At 35.7% G+C, this 27,687-nt stretch overlaps 1 protein-coding gene across 1 annotated transcript in view; it reads left to right on the top strand.

The window, feature by feature from the left end:
• The window catches only part of ERC2 (ELKS/RAB6-interacting/CAST family member 2), a 469,458-nt gene that overhangs the window by 294,587 nt on the left and 147,184 nt on the right, over positions 1-27,687 (top strand). The window contains exon 14 of the mRNA XM_075052729.1: positions 6,234-6,394. Within this exon, the coding sequence (XP_074908830.1) occupies positions 6,234-6,394 (161 nt within the window). The remainder of the gene's footprint in view (positions 1-6,233; positions 6,395-27,687) is intronic.

The following is a 27,687-nucleotide window of genomic DNA, read 5'->3' on the forward strand; positions in this document are numbered from 1 at the left end:
AGCTACCATTGGACACCAGCAAAGAAATACGAAGGAAACTAAAGGACCTTCTCTCCCTGACTGTGGTCCCTACAAGACTGGATGGGAAATACGTACTATATCTATACCAACTCTCTTTACCTGAATAAATCCAAACCTCGTGTATTATTAACAGAGCACTTAACAAGAGGATTAAAATAATTTAAATCCTACTTTATGTAATAAAGTAATGTCAATAAAGTTTCTGATTTCAAATTTTGCAGCATGGCATCCCATTTGGTGATTGTGCCGTTGTGTTCCTATGGAGATGGCAAGCCATTTCACGAGGGTTGCTATTTCAGTGCTTCTGGTAATTTTTGTTATACTACCACTGCATTGCTGGGTGATATCATTGGGCCCTACTTGCCTAGTCTATTACGATTTAGAAAAAAACAACCTCAAGTTGAAAATGAACTATTATCCTGGACTTTATAAATGTTCTACCTGATTTTCCATCAAATCCTTCACCTAAGATGTTTATTTTAAAGCTTATATACATTCTAGAGTATGGTTACTTTTTTCTTCTCTGACAATATCCAAAATTGTGAGAGGCAACATGTGTCTAATTTCTTTATTTGGAAAGGTTCAGAAGCATCAGCCTCCATAACTATACTGGTTCTGTTAGACCTGTTTCCTGCGTTTAAAAGCTGTGAGGGAAAAAGTCAGAGGTGAGGAATTTGGCTATGGATGACGAATGGGATGGGAAGAAAGTGGAGGGGAGGGTGACAAAGAGTTTATTTCCATGTCTTGCAAAGCTCAGTATGACACTTCGCTACGTCTGTTTGCTTTTGTGAAAAACACCTTTGTAATGAAACTGTTTAGGCAGTTTGTACACTGGAGAAATTCCCATTAGAAACAGAAAGAAACAAGGTATTTACAAACCATTTTGCAGGACAGTGTTGGCAATTTTGAGAGCAGTAGGTCCACATGACTTGTGTTGGACCTCCTGTAGGTGTGTAATTGAATTAGTCATGAGATAGAGTGGTTCTCTGCGTGGCCAGCTGCCACTGGTACAGGATCCTGGGATGCCTGGCACTCATCCTTCGCTATGCAAAGCATAGGCAGTCCATTAGTGTAAAAAGCTGAAGTCTCCAGCCTGTGAGTCAGAAGAGCTGGTAAGTGGATATTTGTGTGTAAAATCTAGGTTTTTATCTGTTTTCCCTCATCTCTGTGAATGTGTTATCTATGTCCTTTTAGTCCAGTGACAGAATGAATTTGTAGGAAACCCACAGAGAGAAACTTTAAGGATTATAGTCTTTCCTTTTTTGCAGTCTCATGCTTAAACATGGGGAAAACCCCCAAATATAGTTTCTATTTAAATTAATCTTCACAGAACTGGAGATAACTGAAATTTATATAGGGTGTAATTTGGCAAAAAAAAAAAAAAAAAAAGCAAGCATTTCCTTAACAAATGGGAAAAAACAAAGCACCTTTGAAAACAACTGGATGTATTTTTACGAGTGACTTCTTATTATAAAAATGCAGCTCACATCAACCTGTACTGGATGTACGTAATAGTTTGTTAAACCTTTTTTTTGTATTAAAGTGGAGAGTCTCTAAGTAAATAGTAGGATTTATTTATTTTATTTTACGATGTAAAATTCATAAATGATCTGTGAGTACTAACACAAGATTAGGTTTTAAATTAAAGTAGGTATGAAGTTTTTGTATAGCTACTGCTACTTGAAAAAGTCAGTTAGGGAAATCCAAAACTCTTGTATTTATCACCAAGAGCGTTGCTAAAATTAAGTGCCAACCCTTAAAGATAGTAATACTAATAATACTAACCTTGATTGCTGGAAAGTTGCCAGCTCTTCGTCATCCTGCAGAAGTACATTATACTTGAACTGAGAAAACATGCAATTGTCCCTCCCCCTCCTTATTCCCACAAACTGGAACAGTATTAAGTTAGCATGAGTTGTGCTGAGCCGAATCCAATCTGGAATTAAGAATGCTCCAGGGCATTTTTAATAAACCGTCATTCATTTGAACTCTAACCTTCTTTAATTTGCAGAATCTGGTAACGCAGATGTATACTTCAGCCACGTTCATTTCTTTTTCTTTTCTTATCTTGGTGTGAAACACTGCCGATAGGACTTGAAAATGCGAAGCTGCAGAAGAAGTAGGAAGTGTTCATTTAAAATAGACTCAAACCTAGGAATCGTAATAGTTTAGTTTGCTGGTTTTCTGCCATTCTGAAGTATAAATTTAATTCCAGTACTGATTTTAATAAAAACCTTGAAGCGCTGAGGTCAGTTAGGCTTTCTGAAAGTATGAAAAAAAATAATGGCTTTTATTAGAAAATGCAAAGGATAAAATGAGGCCGTTGTCTTGCAGAAGTGAAGAAAACGCAGTTAATAATGTATTCAGGGCATAGAGTACTTGCTAGCAAAGAACATCGTATTCAATGAGGTTCTCACAGTGACCTCTGTCAAAACATGACTTCTCATTAATTCTGTAGCTGGTATCTAAAATGGCAAAGTTTGTGATTAGAAGTAGCCAGACTAGAGTCAGAGCGGGGAAAAAATGAGCAGGCTTTCAGGCACTACCTGTCTTGCCTGGCTGGCTCAGGAGCTGCCCCTCCGCAGCCTCGGGGTGTTCGGCCCTGTCGCCCCCAACCTTCCCAAGAGGTGTTTGCTGCAAGGGGGTCTGCACTGCCGGGGGCGGCTCGGAGAAATACTCTGCACTGCTTGCCCGCTGACGATGCCTGCCCTAGCTTCAGCAGGTAAAGGCACTGAAAATGCTGCTTGGGTTTTAGACTATGTTACCGATCGACACCAATTACTTTGAGAGACTTTTCTGTATTTCTCTGTAAATAAAGGTCTTCAGGATGCCTGTGTGATGGTTAAAGTAGAATAGGTGCTTCGGTTTGGGAGGAAAATGGCCGGATGAGATATTCCAGGTTACAGATATGGGCATGAATACAAACTTTACCTTGATCCTTTGCACCATGCTAAGAAAAGGATGTAAATGTGTTACTTGGTCACTGTTGAACTGGTAGTTCGATAGGGGACTCAGCTCGATATCTGGAGAGTGGAAAAACTAAAAAGAAACTGGAAGGCAGGACCATACCAGTGCTTTGGAGAGGAAAGGACTCCCGGATGCACATTATTGTCCAGATGAAGTACCCCTAAATGCAACAAAAGAAGTATTTGCCATAGGTCAGAAAGCTAACATTTTTCACTTGTACTACTGGACTGGTTTTCATTTCTTACAGTAGGACTAAGAGGTATTATATCAATATTAACCCTTAATTTTTTTCTGCTATCATTTTGATTCTAATATTAAAGAAATGAACATGTGCTTACATCAAGAATTTGGCTTATGTTTTACAATGCTTTTTTTCACCCTAGGCTTTTATATCTAGATAATACTGCCTTTAGTGTTTAAAGTTAATATATCTGCTACAGCTATATATAAACATGCTAAGATGATTGTGTGTGTAACTTCAGCATTCACACATTTACATTTGATAGTAGTTGATTAAAAAAAAAAAACAAAACCCAAACCAGTTTCTTCTGCACATGCCTGCCAGTTGAATTCTGCTGTAGGTGTTGGTGAGACAGTTAACTAGGAAAACATACAAGTCTGAACTTGGGTCTTATTCAAAAAGTGAAGGAAGAACTAGCTGGCAAATATTGTGTTGAAAGTGTAAATGAAAGTATAACTTTCAAGTCTACAGGTGTTAACGATTTGTGGTTTGAAAAAGTTTTCATATTTAAATTTTTAAAGTTTTTTTCCCTCTCCTTTAGACTTTGATCTCTTTTGTCTGGTAATATAAGAGTATGTTATTAATATACATTAACAAATCCACAGCTTTGTTTTCCACAAGTCTTTAATTCCCTTAAATGTTTTAAAATGTAACTGATGTGATATATCAGAGCTTAGGTGAGCATTTAGTCAGTCAACAGGTTGGGTACTAAATTCAGCTGAACCTGTAGGAAAAAGGGTGCAATGATACAAAAGATATGGAAGTGCTACTATTCTACGTTTTTACGTTCTTGTCTGCCAAACAAATCTGCAAGTGTGGAGTGACTTGGTGTTTAAAGATACAGTCGCAAAGCAAGAGTCTGTATGAATTAATGACTTTGCAGTCTTGAATCCTTACTACTGTTTCCATTAATGTATGTTGCCTGGAATTAAGTAACAGGCTGGAGGCTCAGCAGAAACTATAGGCAGTTTTTAAAAAACACAAGGGCAAGCCTAAGAAATAACCCAAGAAAAGAGGTAGAAATATCATATCATGTTTTAGTAGTTAAGGCTTGTCCTGCTGGAGACAGCATGGGTTTGCGTTCTTGTACTAAAACAGAAAATGAAATATCTGCTGTTATATTAGAAATTGAGTATATTTTTAAAGAAATATGATCTGTCTCTCTCATTCTGGTTTTTTTTTTTTTTTCCCCCCTGGGAATTAAGTGCAAATACAGCTTTTTTATTTTTTTTTTTCCCCTCAAGTGTATTTTCTCTTTGCTGCTTCTAATGTGAAAGTTCACTAGGTAGACATTTTACAAAAATATCTAAAGCCTTCATCTTTCTTCATGGTTTGCTTTAGTGGAATCTTGCACCTGCACAGACTCTACTGCACAATTGGCGCTCCTTGCTATTTCATTTATATCAGTATTACACTGGTTTTATTTTCTGAGTGGAAGGTTGAACATCAGTAGTTTCAATGCTATTGGTAATTCTGATTCCGCATTCATGAAATATAACTTCTTACACACTGAAGGGTGTCAGACGTGTTCTAGTACTCCATTGATCTTATTAGAGTGTTTATAAAGATGCAGATGCAGCTGGTGTAGAAGGCGTAAGTAATCAGTGTATCATTTTCAAACAGAGTGTGAGTCCTCATTATAATTTGATGAAGATTGTATTATTAATTTTGCTTTATTGAACCTGTTATATAGGAGGCAATGTGTGTTCAAATTGAAACAAAAATACGTGGCTTATGAACAGTTTGCATGCTAGTAGGATTTAGATGACAACAACAAACAACAATTAAGCATGAACTTGGGAGAAAATATCTTATTTTCTCTGTAGCCACACTGATTATATGACCACAGTGGAATATTGTCAGATTTTGCAATACACCAGCAAAAGTGAACACCTTGCAATGACTTGCATAACATGAACAACTGGAATATGTCCTCTCTTCCATTTCATTTTATTTAGATGTTCTTCCTCAACTTTTCACTAATATATAAAATGTTAATATTTGGACAAAGGAGGTAAGGAAGAAAATACAGAAAATAGGACATCCATTAGTTAAATCATAATATCTCATAAAACCAAATTAAATCTGTTGTTTACTTGCAGCTGTTAATGTAAACTGTATCATTTGCACAGGGGGAAATCATACTGGTGTCCTGGTTACCAGAGACTATTTGTGACCCTCTGGTTCTATGAATATAATGATTCACCCGACAAGTAAATTTTCTGCTGCCAGACAGGTGTCATATGTAGTGTCCATTCTTTAGTGTGTTCTTTAAATAACGTGATAGACCATGTCATACACTTCTTTTACTTCTGAATTTTGAAAATAACTTGGTTGTCATTAGATCTGTAACAGACATTTAGACTTCAGAATCATAGAATAATTTGGGTTACAAGGGACCACTAGAGACAATGCAGTCTAAACCCTTGCTCAAAGCAGGGATAACTTTGAAGTTGGATGAGATTCTCCAGGCTTCATTCAGTCAAGATCCAAAAATATGCAAGGATTGGAGACTCTACAGCTTCCCTGGGCAACCTGTTCCACACAGAAGGGTGTGCATTTTCTGGTAAAAAATACATGGATTATTATGACCACTTTTATATTAAAATATATATCTATGGCTGCATCTAAAATTTCTGAAATTACTATTATGATGAGTTACCACCACCCTGAATTTAAATAACATGAATGGTGCAGAAAATATTTATAAATTCTGCCTGTATGTGGCAGAGGCCCAGGTTAAATAGGTTTTTGGTGATCTGTGCTAGTTCTGTTTTGTATAAATGTTGCTTATTACTTGATGGATTCATGGAAATATTAAGGTTTTATTGTATTTGAAGACTACTTTTGTTAGTTTTTAAAACAGTTAAGATAGGAATAGATTTGAACAGTCATTTACTTAAAAGAATTCCTTTTGTTTGGTTTTTTTTTTCCCCTGTATTTATATAGTTTGAATATTTACATATTGTAAAGAGTATGGAGCTTAAAACATTCTCTCTCTTAGGTAGAAGAGCTGATGAATGCACTGGAAAAGACTAGACAAGAATTAGATTCTACCAAAGCCCGTCTTGCCTCAACGCAGCAGTCTTTGGCTGAAAAAGAAGCACATCTGGCTAACCTGAGAATAGAGCGAAGAAAACAGCTTGAAGAAATTCTAGAAATGAAGTAAGTACATTGATTTCTCTAATTTCTAGAAAAATTACAATTACTAATTTCTTGCCATAAGAGAAGGTGTTTTTTATTTTTCTGGTTTTTTTTCTATGTATATATTTAAGTGTGAATCTAAGGACTTCTAATAGTTTCAAGACTGTTAAATTCCTTTTAAAACATGGAAATGCAAAAGTCTTCATTTTAGTAGTACTCAACAATTGACATGAGAATTTTTTGAAAGGTGTCCTTTGTTGCATGCAAACAAAATATCAGCACAGTATAACTTCCATAAGAAATTGAGGGCCTAAAGCCCCATTTTTCAGTGGGAATTCTATGTTGGAGTTTCTTTTAGTGTCAAATTCAAGGAAAGGGGTTTATTAACTTTACATGGATGGTGCAAAGTTTATTGCATTGAATTGGTTAAAAAAAAAGAAACCAAACCAACAAAAACCTATATGCATACATATTATCCTGTGTATATGTGTACGGAACAAAAAAGGAAGATAGACCTATAACTTAAATCTTAACTTCCTACCCACAATAAAGGTAAATATCTGTAATTATAGGATGTTAAAGCTCTGACACGATCTTTAAAATTGGCAAAAAAGAGTGAACCCGTTATGACTTGGCTAGGCTGATAAGTGTGCATTCAACGTTCAACAAAGGAAATTCACAGTTGTAATTTCAAAACTGTTTTACTGAAGGAGGAAAAAAGAACCCAAAACACTTAAGGCATATATAACTTCAGCTAAGTTGTTGTAGATATCCTTACATTTTAAAGGAAGGTAAGTAATCAGATAAAAATGGTTTTGATAATATTGTTGTAAATAAGACAATGGGGAAGTGGAGGCATATGCTTACTAGACTTTTATAAAAGTGGGTTTTAAGAATGGCTGCCATGTAATATAGGTGCAGAAATACTGTAATGTAAGCATGAATGTTTCCATTGAAATCAAAAGAACTTCTGCTTTTGACTTTAATGAGGTCTGTATCTATACAGAAGAATGGGAGCACATATGAATTAGAATAGTATGTGATATTATATTCTATAATAGATACTTTTTTTTTTTAGTTTTCTGATTTTCTTTCATATGTACATATTAATTCACCTATGATAATTCAGATGCTTAGTGCCAGTATATTTCATGCAGTCTTCTGTTTTCTGTGTAGCACTTTGGTCTGTTTCTTTCAGTGTGTGTTTGTTTTTCATCCTAATGGTAAGATTTTTTTCTTTTTATCATAATTATCAATTATTGAGCAACATAGGGACACCGCCCCCCCCCCCCCCCCCCCAGTATCTAATTCTGTTACTGTGACTTTTTTGGTTAGGTACACAGACCCTCATAGAAGGACTATGTAAGGCATGTATCTTCAGTCTGGGAAGTGAGATTGGCAAAAATTGGTGAAGTCTGACTTTTCTTTTGATAAAAGTTGTTCTATTTTATCAATAAAGGAGTGGGTAGTACTAATGGTGAAAGAACCAGTATCAAAGGTCCAAGTTAGGAATATTTAGGAATTTAAAATGAGATATAAACATATAGTGTGTTTTTACAGTATAAATTTTAAAAGTAAAATTAGAAGAAAATTTTAAATTAGCATCTAAAAAATTAAATTAATAAAATTTTCTAATTAAATGTGTTGGGTTTTTTCCTTTTCTTTGAGTAGTCATTAGTATGATTTCTTTTGTAAAAGACTTTCTTATTTTTCTTTTTTTTTGCTTGATCTCTCACTTGCTACTTTGTTAGCTGTGTAAGTATGTAGACTTTTTCTGCCATTACCTTTTTTCTGTCTTCAAGAGAAGCAATTGTTCAGATACAGTATTCATTTTTAATCCTGAACTGACCAAACATAGAGAAAAAATAGAATAATGACAGAAATTCACATAATCATATTTTACTTTTTTTCCTTTTATTGCCTCTTTAACAACATTAGTACTGAATCAAACAAGCAAAAATGAACATACGTATTTTTTTGAGATCTGTGTACAGGAAGGGCTACATGACTACTATTAAATATAAATCTTAATTTCAGATTATTTAATTTTATAAGATATACTGAACAACATTAATAGATATACATGTATTAGTCAATGTCTTTTAGAAATAATTCAGATATTTCATTACAGTAGTTTAATTTTTGCAATTGCTCAAAGAAATAAGTGTATGACAAACTTTATAAAACTGCTGCATTACAACAATATATACTGAATATGGCATTACAGGTTTTTTTATGAATAAGGTATTGTCCAAAAGAGCTTGTAGAAGCTAGCTAAGACCCAGACATCCACTGACAGAATAATGATAAGTCTGTGTTGTAGTTATATACTAAAATAGTGTGTCTCTCTGGTGTTTTAAGATAATTTATTAATTCACAGCATTGATCATAACTTCTATCTATCATTTTTAAAATTTAATATTGAGTGATTACAGTTTTTGGCTGCTGGCTTCCGGTTAAATAGGCATGAACTGTGTGTTTAAGAACATTCACAATGATTTCCTATGCTTATATTATGTTCAAGTTCCAAACATAACTCTGCATTCTAGGCTCATCTGGCTGACATTGCCAAGATCCATCTTAATTTACTGGCTACAATCAGTTCTCAGTTTTAGATAACTTCTTCAGTTGTCATTACATGTTCCCATATACATTCAGTTATTTAAGGAAGTTTAGAATAAAAATGGATAGCAGCTTATCTGGATGGTCTTTTTGAACTGGAAACTAGATAAGTAGCCATTAAATGAAAGGTGGTTTGATGGAAGGAGATAAACATCAAGTTATTCTTAACTTGATGCCAACATGTGGGAAAAAAAAAAAAAGATTTATTATAAAGAATTCTAAAGTGTAAAGTTTGGAGAAGGATTCGCATTTGCATGTTACTCTCTAAATATGGGATTTATTTTTTTTTCCCCAATGTCTATTAAAAATATTACTATATTAGTTCTGGAGGAAATATTATTGTTATGGTTATATTATTTTAGCAGTGCACACATAACTCATACTGACATTAATGGAAGTTACGCATACATGTTAACAGTAAAATGCAGCATGTGTTCAAATCCATCATTTTGCCTAATTGTCTTAATGCTTTGTGCTCTTACTATCTCTGAGCATAAAAAACCTCGTCACTTTTTATTTTTTAATAAGTGATAGTTTAAAAAAAATAATTCTGTATTGCATCGTGTGACAAAAGACATGTTAATGTTTTTTAAAACTGTATTTATCATCCATAGAAATATTTAAATTTAAAAACTGGTAGGTAGAAATATATATCAAGACTACTTTTTCCAGACATTGTTTTTGTTTTCTGAGAGTCCGCAAGAAGGAGCACAGCCTACTGAGAACTTCACAAGGCTTGCCTAGAAAAGCTTATTCATTTTGTAATATGAAGAGTTTGAGGGTAGGAGAAGTTTCTGTGCTGTGATGTGGTGGAGGTTTTTTCAGACATTTCAGAAATGCCATATTTGTGGAGCATACTTTCATGACCACAAGGCGTCCACAATGCTTTCATACAGATGTCCTTTCCTATATGGTGGTTCATTCCAAAACTCATAAACCTGCTTGTAACAAAATTAGATAGCTGTATAGGTAGATAAATGAGTATTTATATAATATTGAAATTGCTTTATATATGTATGTGAAATAAATGCCTGTCCTTATGGAAAGTGGATTTTACTCTATGGGATAGATAATCTTTTTAGAAATCGTCAAAATTATTTTCCCTTTAAAGATATAAAGTTTGACCTGCGGAGCCAATAGTCATAAAAGAAAGTCTAATGGCATGTGAGGGAAAAGATATAAAAATTATAACCACTTTTTTGTTAGTTCAACTTTTAAATTATATGCATGTAGTCTTCAAGCTGCAACCACTGAAGTTAAAAACAAAACAAAAAAATCCAACCCCCACAAAACCCCCAAAACTTTGTTTATAAATACTTGGGGTTTTCTTGGTTAAAAGCCCTGAAATTAACTTTCTGTGGTGTTAACTCTACTTAGAAATATATTTAAATACCAGATTTTTTTAAAAAAGGAAAGTTATTTCATTGTGGTTTTGCATTAATTTGATGATCTTTCAGTGACTTAGTTGCATGTGATGAACATTGCACTTAGTAGTGAGTGACCATGGGATTAATCCTCAGAAAGACTGATCTTCATGATTTGACTTGAAGATCTGTGAATTCTTGATTTTTGAGATCCAGCTGTTAATTACTTAGTGTTTCCTTTAGTAGTCAACTCAGTACACTCAGTGCTCTGAAGCTTTCAGAGTATCCTGAATGAAATTCTTGCTAAGAGTTTGAAAGGCAGTTTCCTTGCCTTTGATGGAGTTCATGCCATCACCAGTGGGTATTGCTAAATCAGTTTTGTTGGAAGTGACTTTGCCCTGAAATTCACTACAAATTTCCAGAAGAATATGTATTTTCCCTTAAGTGGAATAAATCAGATTACTTCAGTAACGAAGCATTAAAGATCTCCTAATAAAATAACCAGCTACTAGTCCTTTCATTCAATAACAACGGTAGAACATCGCTGTGCTGTCCAAAAAACATTTATTTTTAAATTAGATTTTGCAGCTAATTTTCTTACAGTGACAGCATAAAATTAAACATCCCTTCCTTTGTTTAAGAATGTCCACCATTTTTTTCACTGAAAATAATAAATTAATATTGCTTATCTCTGTTTTTCAGTATGTTTACTTTATTCATTGAACAGCACCTGTGTATAGTCAAGGATGAAGTATTTGTGGGAAGAAGGGGATACAATGTTTTCTCCACCAAGCATTCAGTCCCACCAGCTGCCACTCTTTGCAGAAGTACTGAACACATACTGCACTTTTACCTGCTGGGTCAGTGGTTCAGCTGCTCTGCCAAACAGGGAGAGGGCACTTGTATTTGCCACTAGATGCCAGTCTCGGGTGCAAGACCATGCTTGGTTCAACAAACTGAGTATGAGCAGCTCCACAGAGTAAGCAGGAAGCTTGTCTTGTTGCAGGGAAGAGAATGTGTCGTGTCTTGTCTGTCTGTCTGCCACCTGGTCTGACTGGTCCCCTCCTTCCTTCTAGTGCGGGAAAGTCAAGCATGGACAAGTATACAAATGGCTTCAGGTGGACTTTTGAGGATATTGTAGGGATGAAGAGGGTCTTCAAATGGATTCTGGAAGTCAGGGATCACAGCCTAAGGGGAAGACTGTGTAAGATGTGAAACTAGAGTGTCATAGTCAGAGTTTGTAGGGAAGTCAAACTGCTTTATGAAGTGCTAGTGGCAGAAGTATAAGGAAGTTTACCATTCATCTGGTTTTCTGCAGACATACCCCTTTTTTCCATCTATAAATTTTACTGGAGTAGAAGTTGGGGTTTTCACATCTGTGTAGCAGCTCAGCAGAAGCTGAAGCTCTGACAAGGGCTGTTGGATGTCTGGAGAATCTAGACATGTTTCCAGCACCTGGACAAATCAGTTCATGTCCCTGCCTTACATCTCCTATTACTATTTCCATCCATCACCATCTCAGACTGGCACTTGGGGAGGGAAAGGGAAAGGAACTCAACATGTTTTCCTTTACTTATGTCCTAACTAGTCCACCTCAAGAGGTTCTGTCACCCACAGGATAGTGGCTTCTTCCTCATCGCTGTGGGTACAGCTATGGTCAAAGATGCTTCTGAAATCTCTGTGTGAGTAGTTCCAGTGCATCTGGAACATTTCCGAGTAACCATGTACGCAATTCACCTGTTTAGTGCATACACAGGCCAGAAGCACGACACTCATTGACAGGAAAATCCCTGATGAAATTGTAGGGACTCCAATTGCATGTAGTCATGAAGTTAATTTCCCGTTTTGGGTTCTTCCATACAGCAGCAAGGATGAAGAAAGCAATATAACAAGATAGGAGAAACTGGCAGGGTGATTAAGGTTAGAACTACTCTTTGAAATTGCTTGGAACTCACTCGTTAAAACCACTTAAAATGATAGCTTCCCTACAGATGCTGTCTGCTCTCTGTGTTACTGTTAGGCAGTGCTTTCCCCCTGCCCCCTTCTTTTCAGAAAGGAAAGCAAGAAGGTAGATAACTGTTTCTCTTGCCTACACTGGAAACTGAGGTGTTTAACTAAAATGTGTGGGCAAAGATGCTTAGTTTATGCTCCTTTTTTAAATACTAGTATATTCTAAAAAGAGCCAGCACCTACCTTGGGCATAGTTCTAGGCTAAATAAGTAGTAGTGGATACATGACATTAAAGGGTACTCTTTGAATTGAAGTTTAAGCAAATACACCAGGGTCAGATTTTTTGACTATTAATGAAGTATCATTTTGAAAGTGGGATCACTTTAAAATAATTTTTTCTGCTTTGTCAGATCTAATACAGCCTATATTTTGAGAAAGATAACTATAATAGTTTTTCTAACATGAATTCTTTAATGTATCTTTACTTAATAGGTTAGATAACAGAGGTATATAAATAGCTGTGGAGAAAAATAATTTTCAGAAAGTTTACTATTTTTTTTTTCTTTTTTTAGTGGGATTATTTTTACTTGTTTCAACTGCGGTAGTGTATACTATAAACATGTTCAGTGAATGGATAGCAAGTTGATTGTCTCAAAAATTGTACCATTTCAAATGTAGAACACTAGACTGTTTTTTAGTAACCTGTGGACTGCTTCCATTTAATTGTAGGATTCATGCTGAGAGTGTAGAGAGTCATATCCCAAGTTAAATACAAACAAAACAGCAGGATGTTGATACAACTGTGACTTCCATAGGAAGTAGTTAGAATGGTAATGTGGTCTCCTTCTAACTTGGGTGGAAAGTCTCTTGTGACTGCTTTTGCCCCACAGACCTGTAACACAGCATGCCTTGACTAACATTTTTGACACCAACTTGCAAACACCATAAAGATTAGAGAAACCCAAATGAAGGCTTTGTTCTCTGGAACAGAAGCTTTCTTGACTAAAATGAAGAGATGTTTTTCTTTTGTAAACAACGAAGGGGCACAAAGCAATAAAATGTTTCTCTCTGTGAGAATAGAATGAGTGAACTGTTTACTTGGCAAAGCGCTTCTCTTATTTAAAGACATATGACTGTCACCAAGTTCCTATTCACTTGAGAGTCTTATATGTTCAGGCTAAATGATGGTATACTTTGATTTTATTTTATAAGATTCATCATGTTTGAAGTTTCATCAGCATGGGAAGAAAGCGTGCCATTTTTTTTCTTCATTTTGTTCATGTTAAGGTCATAATTTACTTTCAAAATAGGTTGTCACCTGCTATTGATGGTTAGCAAGATCAGTTTAGGATTTCACCAAAACGTGATATGAGAGGCTGTATTTTGCCTGGTTTTATATGTGTATCCAAGCAAAAGAAGCTTGAGCCTCTCCTATGTTTCCTGTCCTGTTTATACAGTGGGAGAGTGCAGTAACCACCTTTTCAAAGTGTTCCCTCCCAGGAAGGCAATGTCTTCCTCTCTGTTACGGAATGATAGTAGTGCTTCTTATGTCATAGAAGCATTGTTTGAAGGTAAACCAGCAAGAATTCAAACATATTCCAGAAAACACATATGTTTACAATAAATAAGCATTATTTTCTGATCTAGAGAACTGGTCTGGATTTTGACCAGCTTGTTTTCTTCATCTCATAAGCATTTTGGCTTAATTATCATGCGTTTCCATGAGTAATGCTCTCAAGAGGCTATAGAAATCTAAGCTTCTGACTTTCTAGTTGTAAAAAATGATACTCCAGGTTCCTATGATCCGTACAGGGACTTTGATGGTAGTTACCACTCTGTATCCTAGTAGCGCACTTTTCTTTTGATTTTTTTGCCATTATTCTCTACCTGTTCAGGTACCTCGCCTCAGAAGAAAAATAACAGTCAATGCTCCAGCAAACATTTTATGTTGGAAATTCCACAATACTTCTTAGGGTTTTTAGTCCTCGAGTGCTTTCCCCAGAACCTGAATGGTAGACAGATCAAGGGGATCCTGCAGCTGCTTTATGAGGGAGGGACTTAAAGACTTTTCACTCAGGGGAGAGGAAGGCAGGGGGAGGATATGTCTGAAGTTTGCAGAATCTCAAAGGAAGGCATAAACTGAACGTAGAACTGTTGTTTGCCAGATCCCCCAGCATGAGGAATATCAGGCACTTGCTGAAGTTAATCAGTGATCAATTCAAAAGAGAGAGAATTACTGCTTTATGGAGTAGTTGGTTGGTGACCTTCTGGAACTTGCTTCCACAGAGGGCAAGGTGGCATCAGCTGGTTCTAAAAGAGGTTAGACAAATTCATGGACAAGAGGTCCATAAATGGCTACTTCTTTGTACTCTTTGGCTGTTGTTTTTGAGCTATATTCCTAAAATTTATTTTCTCTCTGAAGTATTAGCTTTTTCCTCCCACATTGCTCCCTTACACTGAAACACACATAGTTAACAATCAGGTGATGTTTAAAATTTTTTTTTTTATTTTTTTTTTTTTTGAGAACCAGTTTTATTAAGTCAACTAATACACTCTGGAAAGATTAAAGGCCACCCTTTGAATAGCATTTGGCATCATCTTTTACTTACATCTATAGTGTATAAGTGGATTTACAAGATGATACAAGTGACAAAATGATTGTTTTAAAGTGCAGGTTGTAAGAGTGCGATATGACAGTTACATGACATTCTCTAGTGATTGAACCACTTAGAAGACAGACAGGATTAACAGTGCTTCAGGTTTACAGGTATCTCAAGCTGCTTGAAAGACTTTGAGATGCAGAGTATTCTAGTCTTTTGTAATGCAAATGAAAATTTGATGAAACTCTTTACATTTGCTTCTCCTCTTTTTTCCTTTTTTAAAAAATCAACTCTTTAAAATGCTTTTCTGTTTTTTAATTTATAAATGTGTTAGGGTTTAAAATAGAGCAGTTTAGTCTGTGATATATCTTGATTTGTAGCATTCTAAATTCATGTGAGGTGCAATAGTATTCAGAAAGGGACAGTGATGAGAAGGATAGTACATAAAATCGAGAAAAGACTATGAGTTAGTATTCAGTGAAACGTGGACAATGGTAAAAGGAAGAGGGCTGTATAAACCGGAAGAATGAAAATCCAGGTCTGGATTCTTCCAAAAGAAAGGTGTAGTTTGAAGTATTTTTCTATTTTACAAGGAAACTTACTATTTTTATCTAAAGTTAACTTAATAGGGAGTTTATCAATCTTAACTTTTTAGATAAAGAAGATGATGTTTGTATGCTATCTATTAAGTATTAAACACTTTTTGTCTGGTTTCTATTGCACAACTTTTTTTTTTTTAATGTAAGAAAATATAAGCAACAAAATAATTTTACCAGAAGAACAATAGTATAGAAAAAAATTGTGTTCTGCAATTACTGATCTTGACAAAGCTATGTATGGTTTGTTTTAAAACTACCTTAAAAGTGCTTTTATTAGCTAAAAAATTAATAATGATAAAAATGATGAAATAGGATGGCATTTGTTTTGAAGTTCAGCCAGCATGGGAATGTAAAGGCCTCCACCTCTGATCATATACTCAAAAGAACAAGTGGCTCAAAAGACAGAAAGGAAGGAGTAGGAGGCTGAAAGTAAAAAAAGAAAGAAAAAGTTAGGCTTCTGTTTCATGGATTTTTTTTAAAGCTGACTGAATTACGCCCTTGTCTACTGAAACCCTCTTAGTGTAATTCCCATTGGCCTCCGTGACACCTAGGGCAGCGCTGATCAACTGCAGGCTCCCATATTCCTAACCTCAGCCAACTGAATATGATTCTAGCAGATGTTTCTGCATTTTAGACCTCAAAATATGATGGGTCAGGTTTTTTTCCATTTTCCAGTGGCAAATCTTGCATACTTGAGACCCAGGACGTGCAGTTCAATGATAGGAATTATGAGCCGAGGGTCTCCCCAGTGGGATAATGCTGAACTTAATACCAACTCACATCTTTGAAAATGGAGAACCAAAGAAATGTAAAGGTTTGGATCACTTAAACTAAATCACTGGATTATTGTTTAATATTGTATAAAAATATTAAATGTGCTTAGAAAGGTATATGATGATGTTTTCTATTAAAAGGAAAAGGTCTTATAAAGTCAGGAGAAAAGAGAGTCAGAAGCAATCAAACAGGAACAGCTTGCTTAGTGGCAGAAGGGAAAGGTTCAGTTAGCTTTATCTGCCTTCCCATTACTCCTTAGGTGCTATGAAGTAAATCCAATGCTGCCTCCTTCCTGTGCTTCCTCATTCCTCCCCCTCCTCATGCCCTCAGCAAAACAAGTACTTCTCTGTGTGCTGTGGAGAAATAAATCTAAGTTCCTATTTCTTTGTTTCCTCTGATTGGGTTCTCTTGTATCTAATAACATGCAAGATGTGCTTGAAGTTTTGCTCTCTCATGTCTGAGAGCATTCGTTAATGCTCTCTAATGTGCATTCTCTCGTGCTTTGTAAGGTGTGAGCTCATGGGGCAGCCTTTCTGCCTGTAAGGGCATAAGTAAGATTTACTCTTTTATCTAACTGATATAATGACACCTGTAAGAATTTATTGTCGTAGAGGTTTGTATCTCTCTCTTGAAATAAGTCAAAGTTTCTGTCCTTTGGGGAGGGAAACACATACGATATTTTACATTGAAGAGAACTTCACACTACTTGTTCTGGTGGTGTTTATGCCCTCCCACTGGATTGTGTATAGCTTACCTATGTAGAGTATAAGCCTGACAAGACTGATCAGTACGCCTTATTAATACAGTGGCAAACATAATGGATTCCCATCCTTCATCCATCAAGCATTACTATAATAAACAAGATAATAATAAAAACATGTATCATGTTATCACTGTCAACACTAAACAATGTGAGTGTGTAAATATTGTAGTGAAAAGAGAATTCTTCAAATATGATTGGCAAAATATGGCATAGCACACAAAATGAGCTAAAGCACTGAATTTCTGAAGAACAACACCTCTCCTTTCAACGCTGTCCTGCTGTTTAGCAGAGACTGACAGATCATGATTTATGACAGTGGAAATTAAGATAAGCTCATCTCAGTTTTCTCTGATTGTGAACAAACTTGGCTATGTCCACACTGTTGTGCAGTGTACCCGGGTATCATAGCAAAGAAAAGCCCTACTTAAGAAGGTACATTATTTAAGAAGGTACATTATATAAGTCTGTGCTACATCTTATAGTCAAGCTGTTGTGTTCAGGATAAACATCACCTTAAAAGGACACCTTGGCTTGCTTCCTTAGGGTGACGTGACTTCAAATGAATAGACAAACTTTTCAAGGCAAAATGAAAGCTTGGTGACAGCACAATCTTATGCAGAATATTGTTAGTAGAAAGATTTTTCAACTGGTGGTAAATAGAAATGTTGCATTTGTAGAGGAGCTTGCATATTCCGAATAGGAGTACTATGCTTATTATGTTGCATTTTAGTATTTAAAAGCATATTGGGGGATGCAAGTGAAAGACTGGGTATATTTTTTTCCTCATATATAATAGCAAATTTCTCAAACCCCATCCAGTTTTAATTTTCTATATATGTAGATACTAAGGGGGGACTGTGATTTACTGGCTTAGATTAGAAATGTAAAAATACTTTTTTGTGGTTAAACTCTTCGCAGTTTCTAACCACTTCTACCTCAAACATGTAGTTTATCTTTGTTGCATTCGACTCTGACCAAAATTAGGCCACACAGGCCTCTGAGGATCACCATATTGCTAAAATCATTCTAGTTGCTAGGGATTCTTCTTTTTTGCTTCTCAAAAACCTCATCTTGCATTCTTTGAAGACTAGCTTACATGGTTGTCATCTTCTAGGTGTGGGGGGGGGAAATGTAGACTGGTCTAATAGAGACAGTCATTAAATGTACTACTTTGTTCTTTTGTTTTTCACCCCCCCTGAGCTTTCTTATACTTAGGAAACAGAGACAGGTACTGAGGAGAAAATGTCAAAGGTAGGTTTTATAGGATAGGTAGGTCACCTCTGTGTGCAACACAGAATCAAAGCTAGCCTAGATACTTTCAAATCTTTACATTATGTGCATTGTGGATGTAAGTTACTGAACAAAATTCTAATTCCACTTAAATCTACATCCATAAGAATGTAATTTTATATCCTGCCTTATTTCTTTAGGCTGGAAGAGTTTTGGGTAAAATGCAGTGAGGTATAAGCACAGAACCTTATTGCATCAATCAGTGAGCAGTAGTGAGGGGACTTCATGGTAGTTATGTTCAGCTGTCTGCATATTATGGCAAGCTATGTCCCAAAGACCAATTAGGAAGGAGTGATGCAGTTAATAGGAAGAGCAATCTGAACTTTTAAGCCCCCTCACTTTAAAAGCTCCAAAATATGGAATTTTCTCATCAGTGTTTAGGGGATTTACTGTGTTTGATAACTTATGAGTATTTTTGTGAGCTGGACAGCCTCATCCAGGTCTTGTATGACTATCTTGAGAAACTCTTTTTAGTTTTCTGTGTGGTCTGTAAACAAAAGATAAGTAGTTCATGTCTGTGGGGTCTAGAGCAGGAGCTGGTGTTGGGACTAGTGTAAAATTCAGTAGCAAAAAAGTAAGAGATTATTACATAACACCTGAAGAACAGAAGCCCAAGAAGTGTGGTAGATCATCATCTGACATCCAGCAACCTGATACCCTCTTAACAGAGCAGAAAATACTCTGACATTCATGAGCTTAAAGAAAAGACTTTTCACCTATTGAAAAATATTTAAACTTTCAGCATGCGTGAAAGAAACTTGACTGCTTTCCCATTTTGTTTTGGGTGCCCATTGCCCTCCTCAACCATCTGGATTATTTTGTCAACAACTGAAAGCAAACTGGTGAAATGAAAACAGTCTTCTGGGTTTTGTAGCTATGCATACATGTGTACCACCCAGCTACCCACTACTGCTCCACCCATCAGATCCCCTCTTAAAAAAAAATAGTACAACGATCCAATCAAGATGAAAATTGCTTACAGTATTGTCACAGTTGTATTAAGAAATAGAATTTACATTTTTTTCTCTCTCAGAAAGATGTCCCTTCAACACTGCAATACTCTGAATTTTTGTTTAGTCTAATGTAGGTTTTTGTTAGTATCTAGCCTAAAAAGGAACCTAATTAACAGATGAACTTAGGAAATCCCTACTGTAATTTGGCAACTAAATGAATGGGGGATATCAGTATATGACATGCAACTTCCACTTAAGGCTAATGTAACTATTACCTCATTAGAAGTGCAACTTTACACTCTTCAAAGAAAACCTTTATTGAATCTAAAATATGTATTTGACAAAGGACTAGCTGAACTTACTTGAAATTGGCTTTGTGAAATTGTGCTGCCTTTATTGATACTGACTAGCTTTATAAATGTTTATCTTAATTATGTTTTATTGTGATTAAAAAAGATTGCAGATACACTGCCATTTCTGTAAAGTGAGCTGTTGGAGCTTTTTTTGTTAAAGGTGGGGGTAGGGTACAAAGAATAGTCCAGCTCCAGAGAGGAGGCCCCTCACAAGCCATATGAATCCACTTACATGTAAATTGCTTGTCTATATGAATTAAGGTGAAGGTTATGAAAGAACTGCATTTCTGTGTTTATTGTAGGATTTTTGACAGTCTCTTTCCTCTTTCAAGTAAATTTGGCTTAAGTCCACAGTCAGTACAGTTTTAAGTAAACTCCTCTTTTGTTACATTAACAAGGTTATAACATCACTAAGGCAGATTTCCAGCTGCATGAATTGAGGCCTAAGCATGCAGACTGAGGGGATAATTAAAACCTTAGGGTGGGTGAGTTAAACTACCAACTAAAATTGGATAAAAGGCTAATTGTCCATAGCAACATAATACATGTTTCTAAATACCTGTGAAATAAAGATACATATTCATGGTCTTTTAATTCCTTTTAGAATGCTCAGATTCACATTATATTTTAGGGCATAACAAGAATGAAGAGTAAGTAAATAGAAACCCAAAGAATTCTTTCCCAGATATTGTTGTATTTTAGTTATTAATTGAAAAACAGAATTATTTTGAAGACTTCGGTGACTTTCTGACTTTCTTTACAACACAGGAAGCATTTTTGTGGAGGAAGTATGAGCCTCACTGTGTGATACAATATATCAGAATGGACTGGTCGGTGCTTTGTCAAAATTTGTCATATCTCTTTTTCCTTCCTCCTTTTTTTCATTATTAAGAGTGGAGTTACATACCTTTGGTGACCTTCAAGAAGATGACATAGAGTCAGGCAAGATGATACATTACCACAAAGTTAAAAAAACAAAATGGGTTGTAATGGCAGCTTGTACTGAACTAAATGAATTGTGAAGGCCCATTTGTTATTCATTAGGAGAAGCAGAGCAGATTACTGTTCTGCCTTCATAGGGAGCCTTTAAACTTAAGGTCATTTTACACTAGTACCCTTGTGGCATGGACAGCATTTAATACATTTTTAACAGCTTTTACATTTCCATGGTTTGCAGCAGTGCTGGTTGAATCATTTCTGTAATGAAGGTGTTTTAAAGTAGTTTAGAGTTACTTTGGGGGAAAAAACAGGAAAAAAAAGAAATAATTGGGTTGATGAAGTGACTTTATATACTAAAGAGCTAAGCATGCAGAACATACTGCTCTAAAGTAATGCATGCTGAATCCCACTGCTACAGAAGTACATCCCTGGGGAACCTTGGGGGTTTTTTGTGTTTTTTTTGTAGGTTTTTTGTTGTTGGGTTTTTTGTGGGTTTTTTTAACATAAATAGAACTATAGTAGTTTTTTCACAGTGCTCATTCCTTTGGGGAAGGAAGGTCTGAGGATAGAAATTTAAGAATATTTTTTGAGCTATTTCTGAGTTTCTCAGGAGTCTGATGGAGAACATTCAACATTTTGGCATGTTTTGGGGAAGTGTGCATGCTAACTATCATAACCGTTGATGTGGGCATCTAAGGAACCCAACGTAAAATGAACGTGGAGTGGAGGGTAGAATTTTGCTGATCAGAATAAATGTTGATTGTTTCAATACCTCTCAAATGGTTCAGTGGTGCTGTGGAAAGTCAAAGCAGAAAGGTAGGTACCAATATGAAACAATCTGAGAATAATTTGTTCGAAAGTGCTGAACAAATCTAAAATTCTGTTAGCTTAAAGAATGATTTGTAACTCTAAAGGAAGGTATAATAACCCCAGTTAAAGGAGGTAATCATTTCACAAGCTCACGTTTTATTGTAGACGATAGTCTTTCATTTGCTACTTTTTAATTGTTGTGGATTTAGCTGTCAAAATCCATATTACAATGACTTTATTTTTGTTCAGAAAATATTAGAACACAAACGATGCACTGTGAGTCAAGATTTGTTTACAAATAAACTTAATTTAAAAATGCTAATTTAAATGTATGATGGTACTTCTCCCAGCAGCCAGTCCACCCCTAATTTCCTTTTTCTTGTTTAGCAGATTAACAGCATTCATTCTGTACTTCATTGCAGATGGCTTTCGCTAGAGTTTTTTCTATTGATTTTACTGTTTTGTGAGGATAAATTTTGACAAAATCCATGTGGAGTACGACCAGCATATGAGGAAATAAAAAATGACTTTGACAGCAGAAGTATTTTTTTCTGAGATTTTGAACACTACATATTTGAAAGCTGAAAGACTATGTATCTTTAGAAAATATCAAGCTTTAAATAATATTATAAATGCAACAAGGATTGCTTTTATTTAATATCAGAGAGATAGTAGAATGTAAGAAACTGTGAACTCTAAAAATCTTGTTGCTGTTTGCACTATATATTTTTTCAATAAAATTAGATTCTTTTAATATAAGTTTTAAATGTTCAATTGTGCCAGTATTACTGACTTTTCCCCTAATAGAAATATTTGTCTTCTTTTACCTTTGCACTAGCTTCATGTAGTCATTTCTGGTTTGTGAACTAAAGCTGTTTTAATGAAAACCACTTTAATCTCTCTAAGTTTTTAAAAGATCTTCACACATGTGAAAACATAGACTGTCAATATATGTCCATAAAATACATCAAGAGTGGTTTTGTTTGGTCAGAAAATGAACCCCATCACTTTTGTTATTTTATATTTCTGAATATGCAGTGGAGGGACTGTTATCAACCCATGTCAAAGCAATACCCTAAGAAAGGCATAGTGCCACTACTTTCATTTGTAAAACTCACTAATGAGAACATAAAGAATTCTGTGAAGGCCATGCATACTTACCATAGGAATTCTGAATTGGAATATAGTATAGTCAAACCAAATACATGCAATTAATTATAGCCATTTTTTTTTTTTTGCCTGAAACTGGTGTTTATTTTTCCTTTCCTTTCCTTACAACCTTATTTTCATGTTTGTGATTTATTTGTCAGAAATGTAAAATAAAAATCATGCTAGTAAGAGGAGAGTTCCAATATTGGGGCTACCTTAATTATATTAAGTGACTAAGACACTTTAACGTTCACTCTGTTGGCCCTTTAACACAGGGCTGTCTCCTAAGTTGGGGATTGTACTCTCCCCAGTTCTGAAACTACTTCTAGTGCAGTACTGAGTCAAACACCTCTTGGGTTGCCGTTGCTTGGGCACCTTGTTAGCGTTTTCAGATTTTGTACCAACTGTGATCAATAAAACATGAGGTAGCCAGAACAACTCCTATGTGCCTCCAGAATGTTCTTTGTATTTTGTGACGTTAGGAGGGTCCCTGTGACAGTAGTATGCCAACTGAGGCTTACTTAGAATAATTCCAGGTGTTCATTCTGCCACTGGGAAGTGATACTTTTAGTCACATGTTTTGATTCAGGCAAGAGTTCCAGAGTTTGAACAGGTTAAAAACAAAAAAACCCCAAACCAACCAACCAAAAAAAAAATGTCTTGAACATAGGTATGAAAGATTGGTATAAAAAATTCCTTTGAACACTGATATTGTTTGAAGTGCTTAGACACTGTATGTCCCATTTATGAAATTGTTACCTTACTGGAGCCACATAGCAGAAAGCTTGGTCCAGCATCTTCATATATGTGAATTTTCTCCTTTTGATAATACTTTTCCTGCAATCTCTGTGTAAGGCAGATGATTCAGATGCCCCTTCAAAGGGAGGGATCCATGTTTGTTTTCTGGAACTTTTCGTCAAGTAGTAATTGGGATATTCTGAAAGACTTCCACATGAAATCACTGATTTTTGGCATAAAGAAAGAGGTAGTCCTTAGTCAACTTTATGCCTTAAGAATTACTTTGTGGTTTAATTTTACTCTTTTTTGGTTTCCAGAAGCAACCAGACTTGGTGATTCAGGATGTCTCTTTGAATCCATGTTCCTACTTCTGTCCATTTTTCCCCCAGTTATTAGGTTTTTTTCTTAAAAATAAAGATCGCAGCTACCTTCTCAGTCACTTAAGTAATTTCTCTTCCTTTTCTCTACTTCTCATTCCCTTAACAAAGAAATCTAACAATTTTCTTCTTGTTCTCTTTTTTCCAAGAGCAAACCATGTCTCATATAATACATAAAATTGTTCTATTTTCAGAGAGGCCTATGCTTTGTAATTTTATCATAAAGATTATATTGATATGTCAAAAGGAGTAGAACTTTAAGGCTGCTGTGTATTTATTTTTATCATTTCATATATGTCCAGGAATGCACAGGTGTTGTAACTGGGACTGGTGCTTGTAAGTTGGTGTGTCAAACTTAGTCTTTTGTGTATAAATGTTACAAGGTGGTTGCAGTTCTGAATCATATTTACTAGTATGCTTGGCAATAAATATCAGAAGCTTGTTTGTTCTGGTCTGACTCCTGTTTCAGGGATTATTTTAAAGATTAATTTAAGATCTAATCTTTCACTTTTAATGGCTTTTTTTCTCTCAAAAATTGCAGGAAGCTTGTGAATAAAAACTCTGTTCTATGGCTTATCTGTATTAGTATTAGCTCTCAGTTCAGAGGCCACACACATCCAACCAGATAGAGCAAATCTTGACCTGCAGCTGCTGCCTTAATGTTCCTCATAGAATACAGATACAAAGAGGGAGTTCTTCTGAACAATGAAGTATCACACAGCAACCTGTGTAGGAGATAGCAGAAAGACAGAGAAGTCATGAAATAAGTTCTTTTGTTTTCTTCACCTTTGGGAAAATATTATCTCACAGTCCATAATAATGACTATTGAATCAAGCAGAAACACTAGGAGGAGAAAAATCCTGTTTTATAGAATCTGTTCAGACCTCAAAAAATAAATATTCACTGAAATAAGACATTAAATTTGTCTCAGCTGATCTTCAGTTATTTTTGTGTTTGCCTTCCATAAATAGTGTAGGAAAAGAATTTGCTTGTAGAAGTGTTCACAAACCCACTAAATTTTTAGCTTGTTTTGAATAAAGGTGACCGTGTGTGTGCATCCTTGACTGAAATTTGATTATAAAGTTGTCTACCCCAGTCTATGGAAAGGCATGTAAAAATCCCAGACATAGGTGATATGGAAGCCTACTTTTGGAAGAAACAGCTTCTTTCCTACTCTGCATTTTTTTAAAAAGTACCTAGGGTTTGAGATAGTATAAGTGTATCTATGGTGGTTTATTTTCTTTGATCCTATGCAAGTCAGCCCTATGACAGATGGATCTAATGCATCCGGGCAGACTGACAGTTTTACCTATCATTCATAATAAAGCAGCTCCATTTGCTGTGGCACAAAAGAGACATGGTGTGACAGGATTTGTGAGAAATTGCTAAGGGTTAGAGCTGTGCAGTGTGACTACTTCCATTTAGGCTAGATGAATCTAAATGTTAAAATTTCTGTGTAAATAACCAAATTTGACTAAATATGTATTGAGTATTACTGAAAATAAATTGAAAATATTATTAAAAGGATAGATAAATGGTAATACACAGACAAAATCTTGCAGCTGTTGTCGTTTTTTGTGGTATCCTGGCATTGCAAAGCAAGCAGGGGGTTTCTTTAAAGAGAGTGTAAGGAAAATAGCCTGATTTGGAGAACCCTGTATTGTAAATCTGGCAAACCTATGAGAGGAAGAAAGTCTTCTTCAATTATATTTCTTCAGGTGGTTAACCCTCAGACTGATAAGAACAGTAATACCATAAATGAACACCAGATAAAAGATTCACGCTGAGAGCAGACATCCTGCCTCTGTAAGGAAAGAATGGATTTCTGTACCAAGTGGTTCTTTTGACATTGACCATTGTAGTTGGAGCATGTTTCTTAGATGAGATAGACCATAAGTACTTCTAATGTAGAATTCATATGAAAGCAATGTAAGTGCAAACAGAATATATTTGATGTGATCTAATCCCAACTCTGCTACATCACTTGTTTCTAAATCAGGTGAACCACAAAGCAGTCATGTTGGGGTCTCATAAAGGGCAGGTGTGGATAATATACAATGTATTAAAAGTCTTCTGTTTGTATAGGCAAGAGTTTATAGCAGCTCAAGGTAAAGCACAGCATATCTAGGCTTCTACTTGCCAGATCTATAGAATGCTTGAGAAAACTCGTACGGTTCCCTAAGTGAACGAAGCAGTAGCGAGACAGGAGCAGAGCTTAAATGAACTGCACGCTAATGTACTGTATATTCCTTCTGACATGATAATGTACTATACTTTGTAGGCAGGTGCTAGTAACAATCCAAAGTAAATTATAGTCAGATGGAGTCTAGAAAATGAAAGTGAAGACATTAAAGAAACAGATCCTATGCCTTGTTCCTTTAGAATTAAGATGCATAAGAGGGACAAGCTTTGGCAAAACAAAGGGAAATATTCTCCAGTTGAGAACACAGTATCTGTTGTCTGAAAGCTGGTACAAGCTAGTCGTTCTTCCACTGGAAGATAGGGGAATTGTCTATGAAATTTTAAGGCAACAGAGGGTTTAAGCTGTATGCCATTCAGAGATTTTGACAGTATGACTGGCTCCCTTAGAGTCACAGCTGGTACAGTCTGGGGTTAGCAAAGCATGTTTTCTTGAGGAAAGTAATAGAGATACCAATTGTTGTGAGGAACCATCATGTCAGTAATATGTGATTAATAAACATGTGGTCAATAACTACTAATGTTAAAATTTCTCATATCAGAGATCATTGGATTCCCCCTAGTGGAAATGAAAGATCTGATCTTCAACTAGATTATAACTAGAGTTTAGATCTTGTAAGAGAACAAAACAAGCTGACAGATTTCAGTGGTGAAAAGCTTCTGCTTAAATGAAGTGAGCTGCAAGGAGCAATAGTCATGACACAGTTGGGCAGAGACAGATGTGCAGATGAATAGCCAAAATTAATAGCAGGTACCCTTAAAGGGCTGGTTAATCTGCCAGTAGAGAGTCTGTCTCTTTTCTACCCACTAGTACATCAGCTCATAAAAAATACAAATGAGCCCAATAGCAGCAAGAGCCTTAAGATCTGCTTCCTCATTAGTGAAACTTCAGAGAAGCATTTCCTATGGCTCCGTATCTTTTTCTACCTTTTAAGAAAAGTTGTTAGCAGGAATGTGCAGATTGAGTTCTTGAGGGGGGTGGTGGTGGGGGGTGGTGGTGGGAAGAAGTAGTGGAATGAATGTATAAAAGGAAGAGTTTATCTTGAATTACTTTGGCAAACAGAATATTTAAGCATTTTAATGGTGAAAAGTAGTGTTTGATAAGTGTTTTTTATATGGTAGAAAAAAAGAACTATCTTGTGTGGTTTATATTTTTGTTCATGTTGTAGCCTGTCTAAAGCAGCAGTGCTAGTAGATTGTGTGTGGTATACTGTTCATTCTTAGCTATTAGGGGTTTGGTAGCAAATTCTCCTGTTTTGCACAACTGTGGCTAAACTAAGGAAAAGTGATCCAAGGATGGGCTTTCCTGACAGTGCAGGAAAAGTTCATGCACTCTAAGTTGTGTGTGTAGTGTTGAAGGATAAACAAAGTTGCAAATTTTGAGTGGGACAAAATGCCCTTTTCAGAAGCTGGAAATAGAAAGACAAGGTAGAGCAAGCTGGAAAAAAAAATTGTTCAGCCTTAGGAAGATTCTGTTTCATGTAGTTGTGGAAGATAAAAAAAAAAAAGTGAGGTGGACAAGTGGAAAGAAGAGAAGAGGTCACTGGTCAAGAGGTACACTAGGGGTTGTTCAATTGTAATGATAACTTGAACTGATAAAGTTAATTAAGGGGGGTTCAGTCCTCTAAAGAGTCAGCATTCTAGCACTGAAAAAAACAGAGGATGTAAACAACTTTGTTCCCTCCGTCTTCCTTCTGAAATTGCCCAGTGAAAGCTAGGAGCTTGCTTCAAGCACTCTCTCACAATTTATCTTTTTCTTTGACCTTCTGTTTGGATATACTGCCTAATATATAGCAATTACCTCAAAGCTATTTGTAGTCATCTTTTGGGATT

The sequence above is a fragment of the Buteo buteo genome, chromosome 21, assembly GCF_964188355.1.
Source record: "Buteo buteo chromosome 21, bButBut1.hap1.1, whole genome shotgun sequence".
Classification (NCBI taxonomy): Eukaryota; Metazoa; Chordata; class Aves; order Accipitriformes; family Accipitridae; genus Buteo; species Buteo buteo.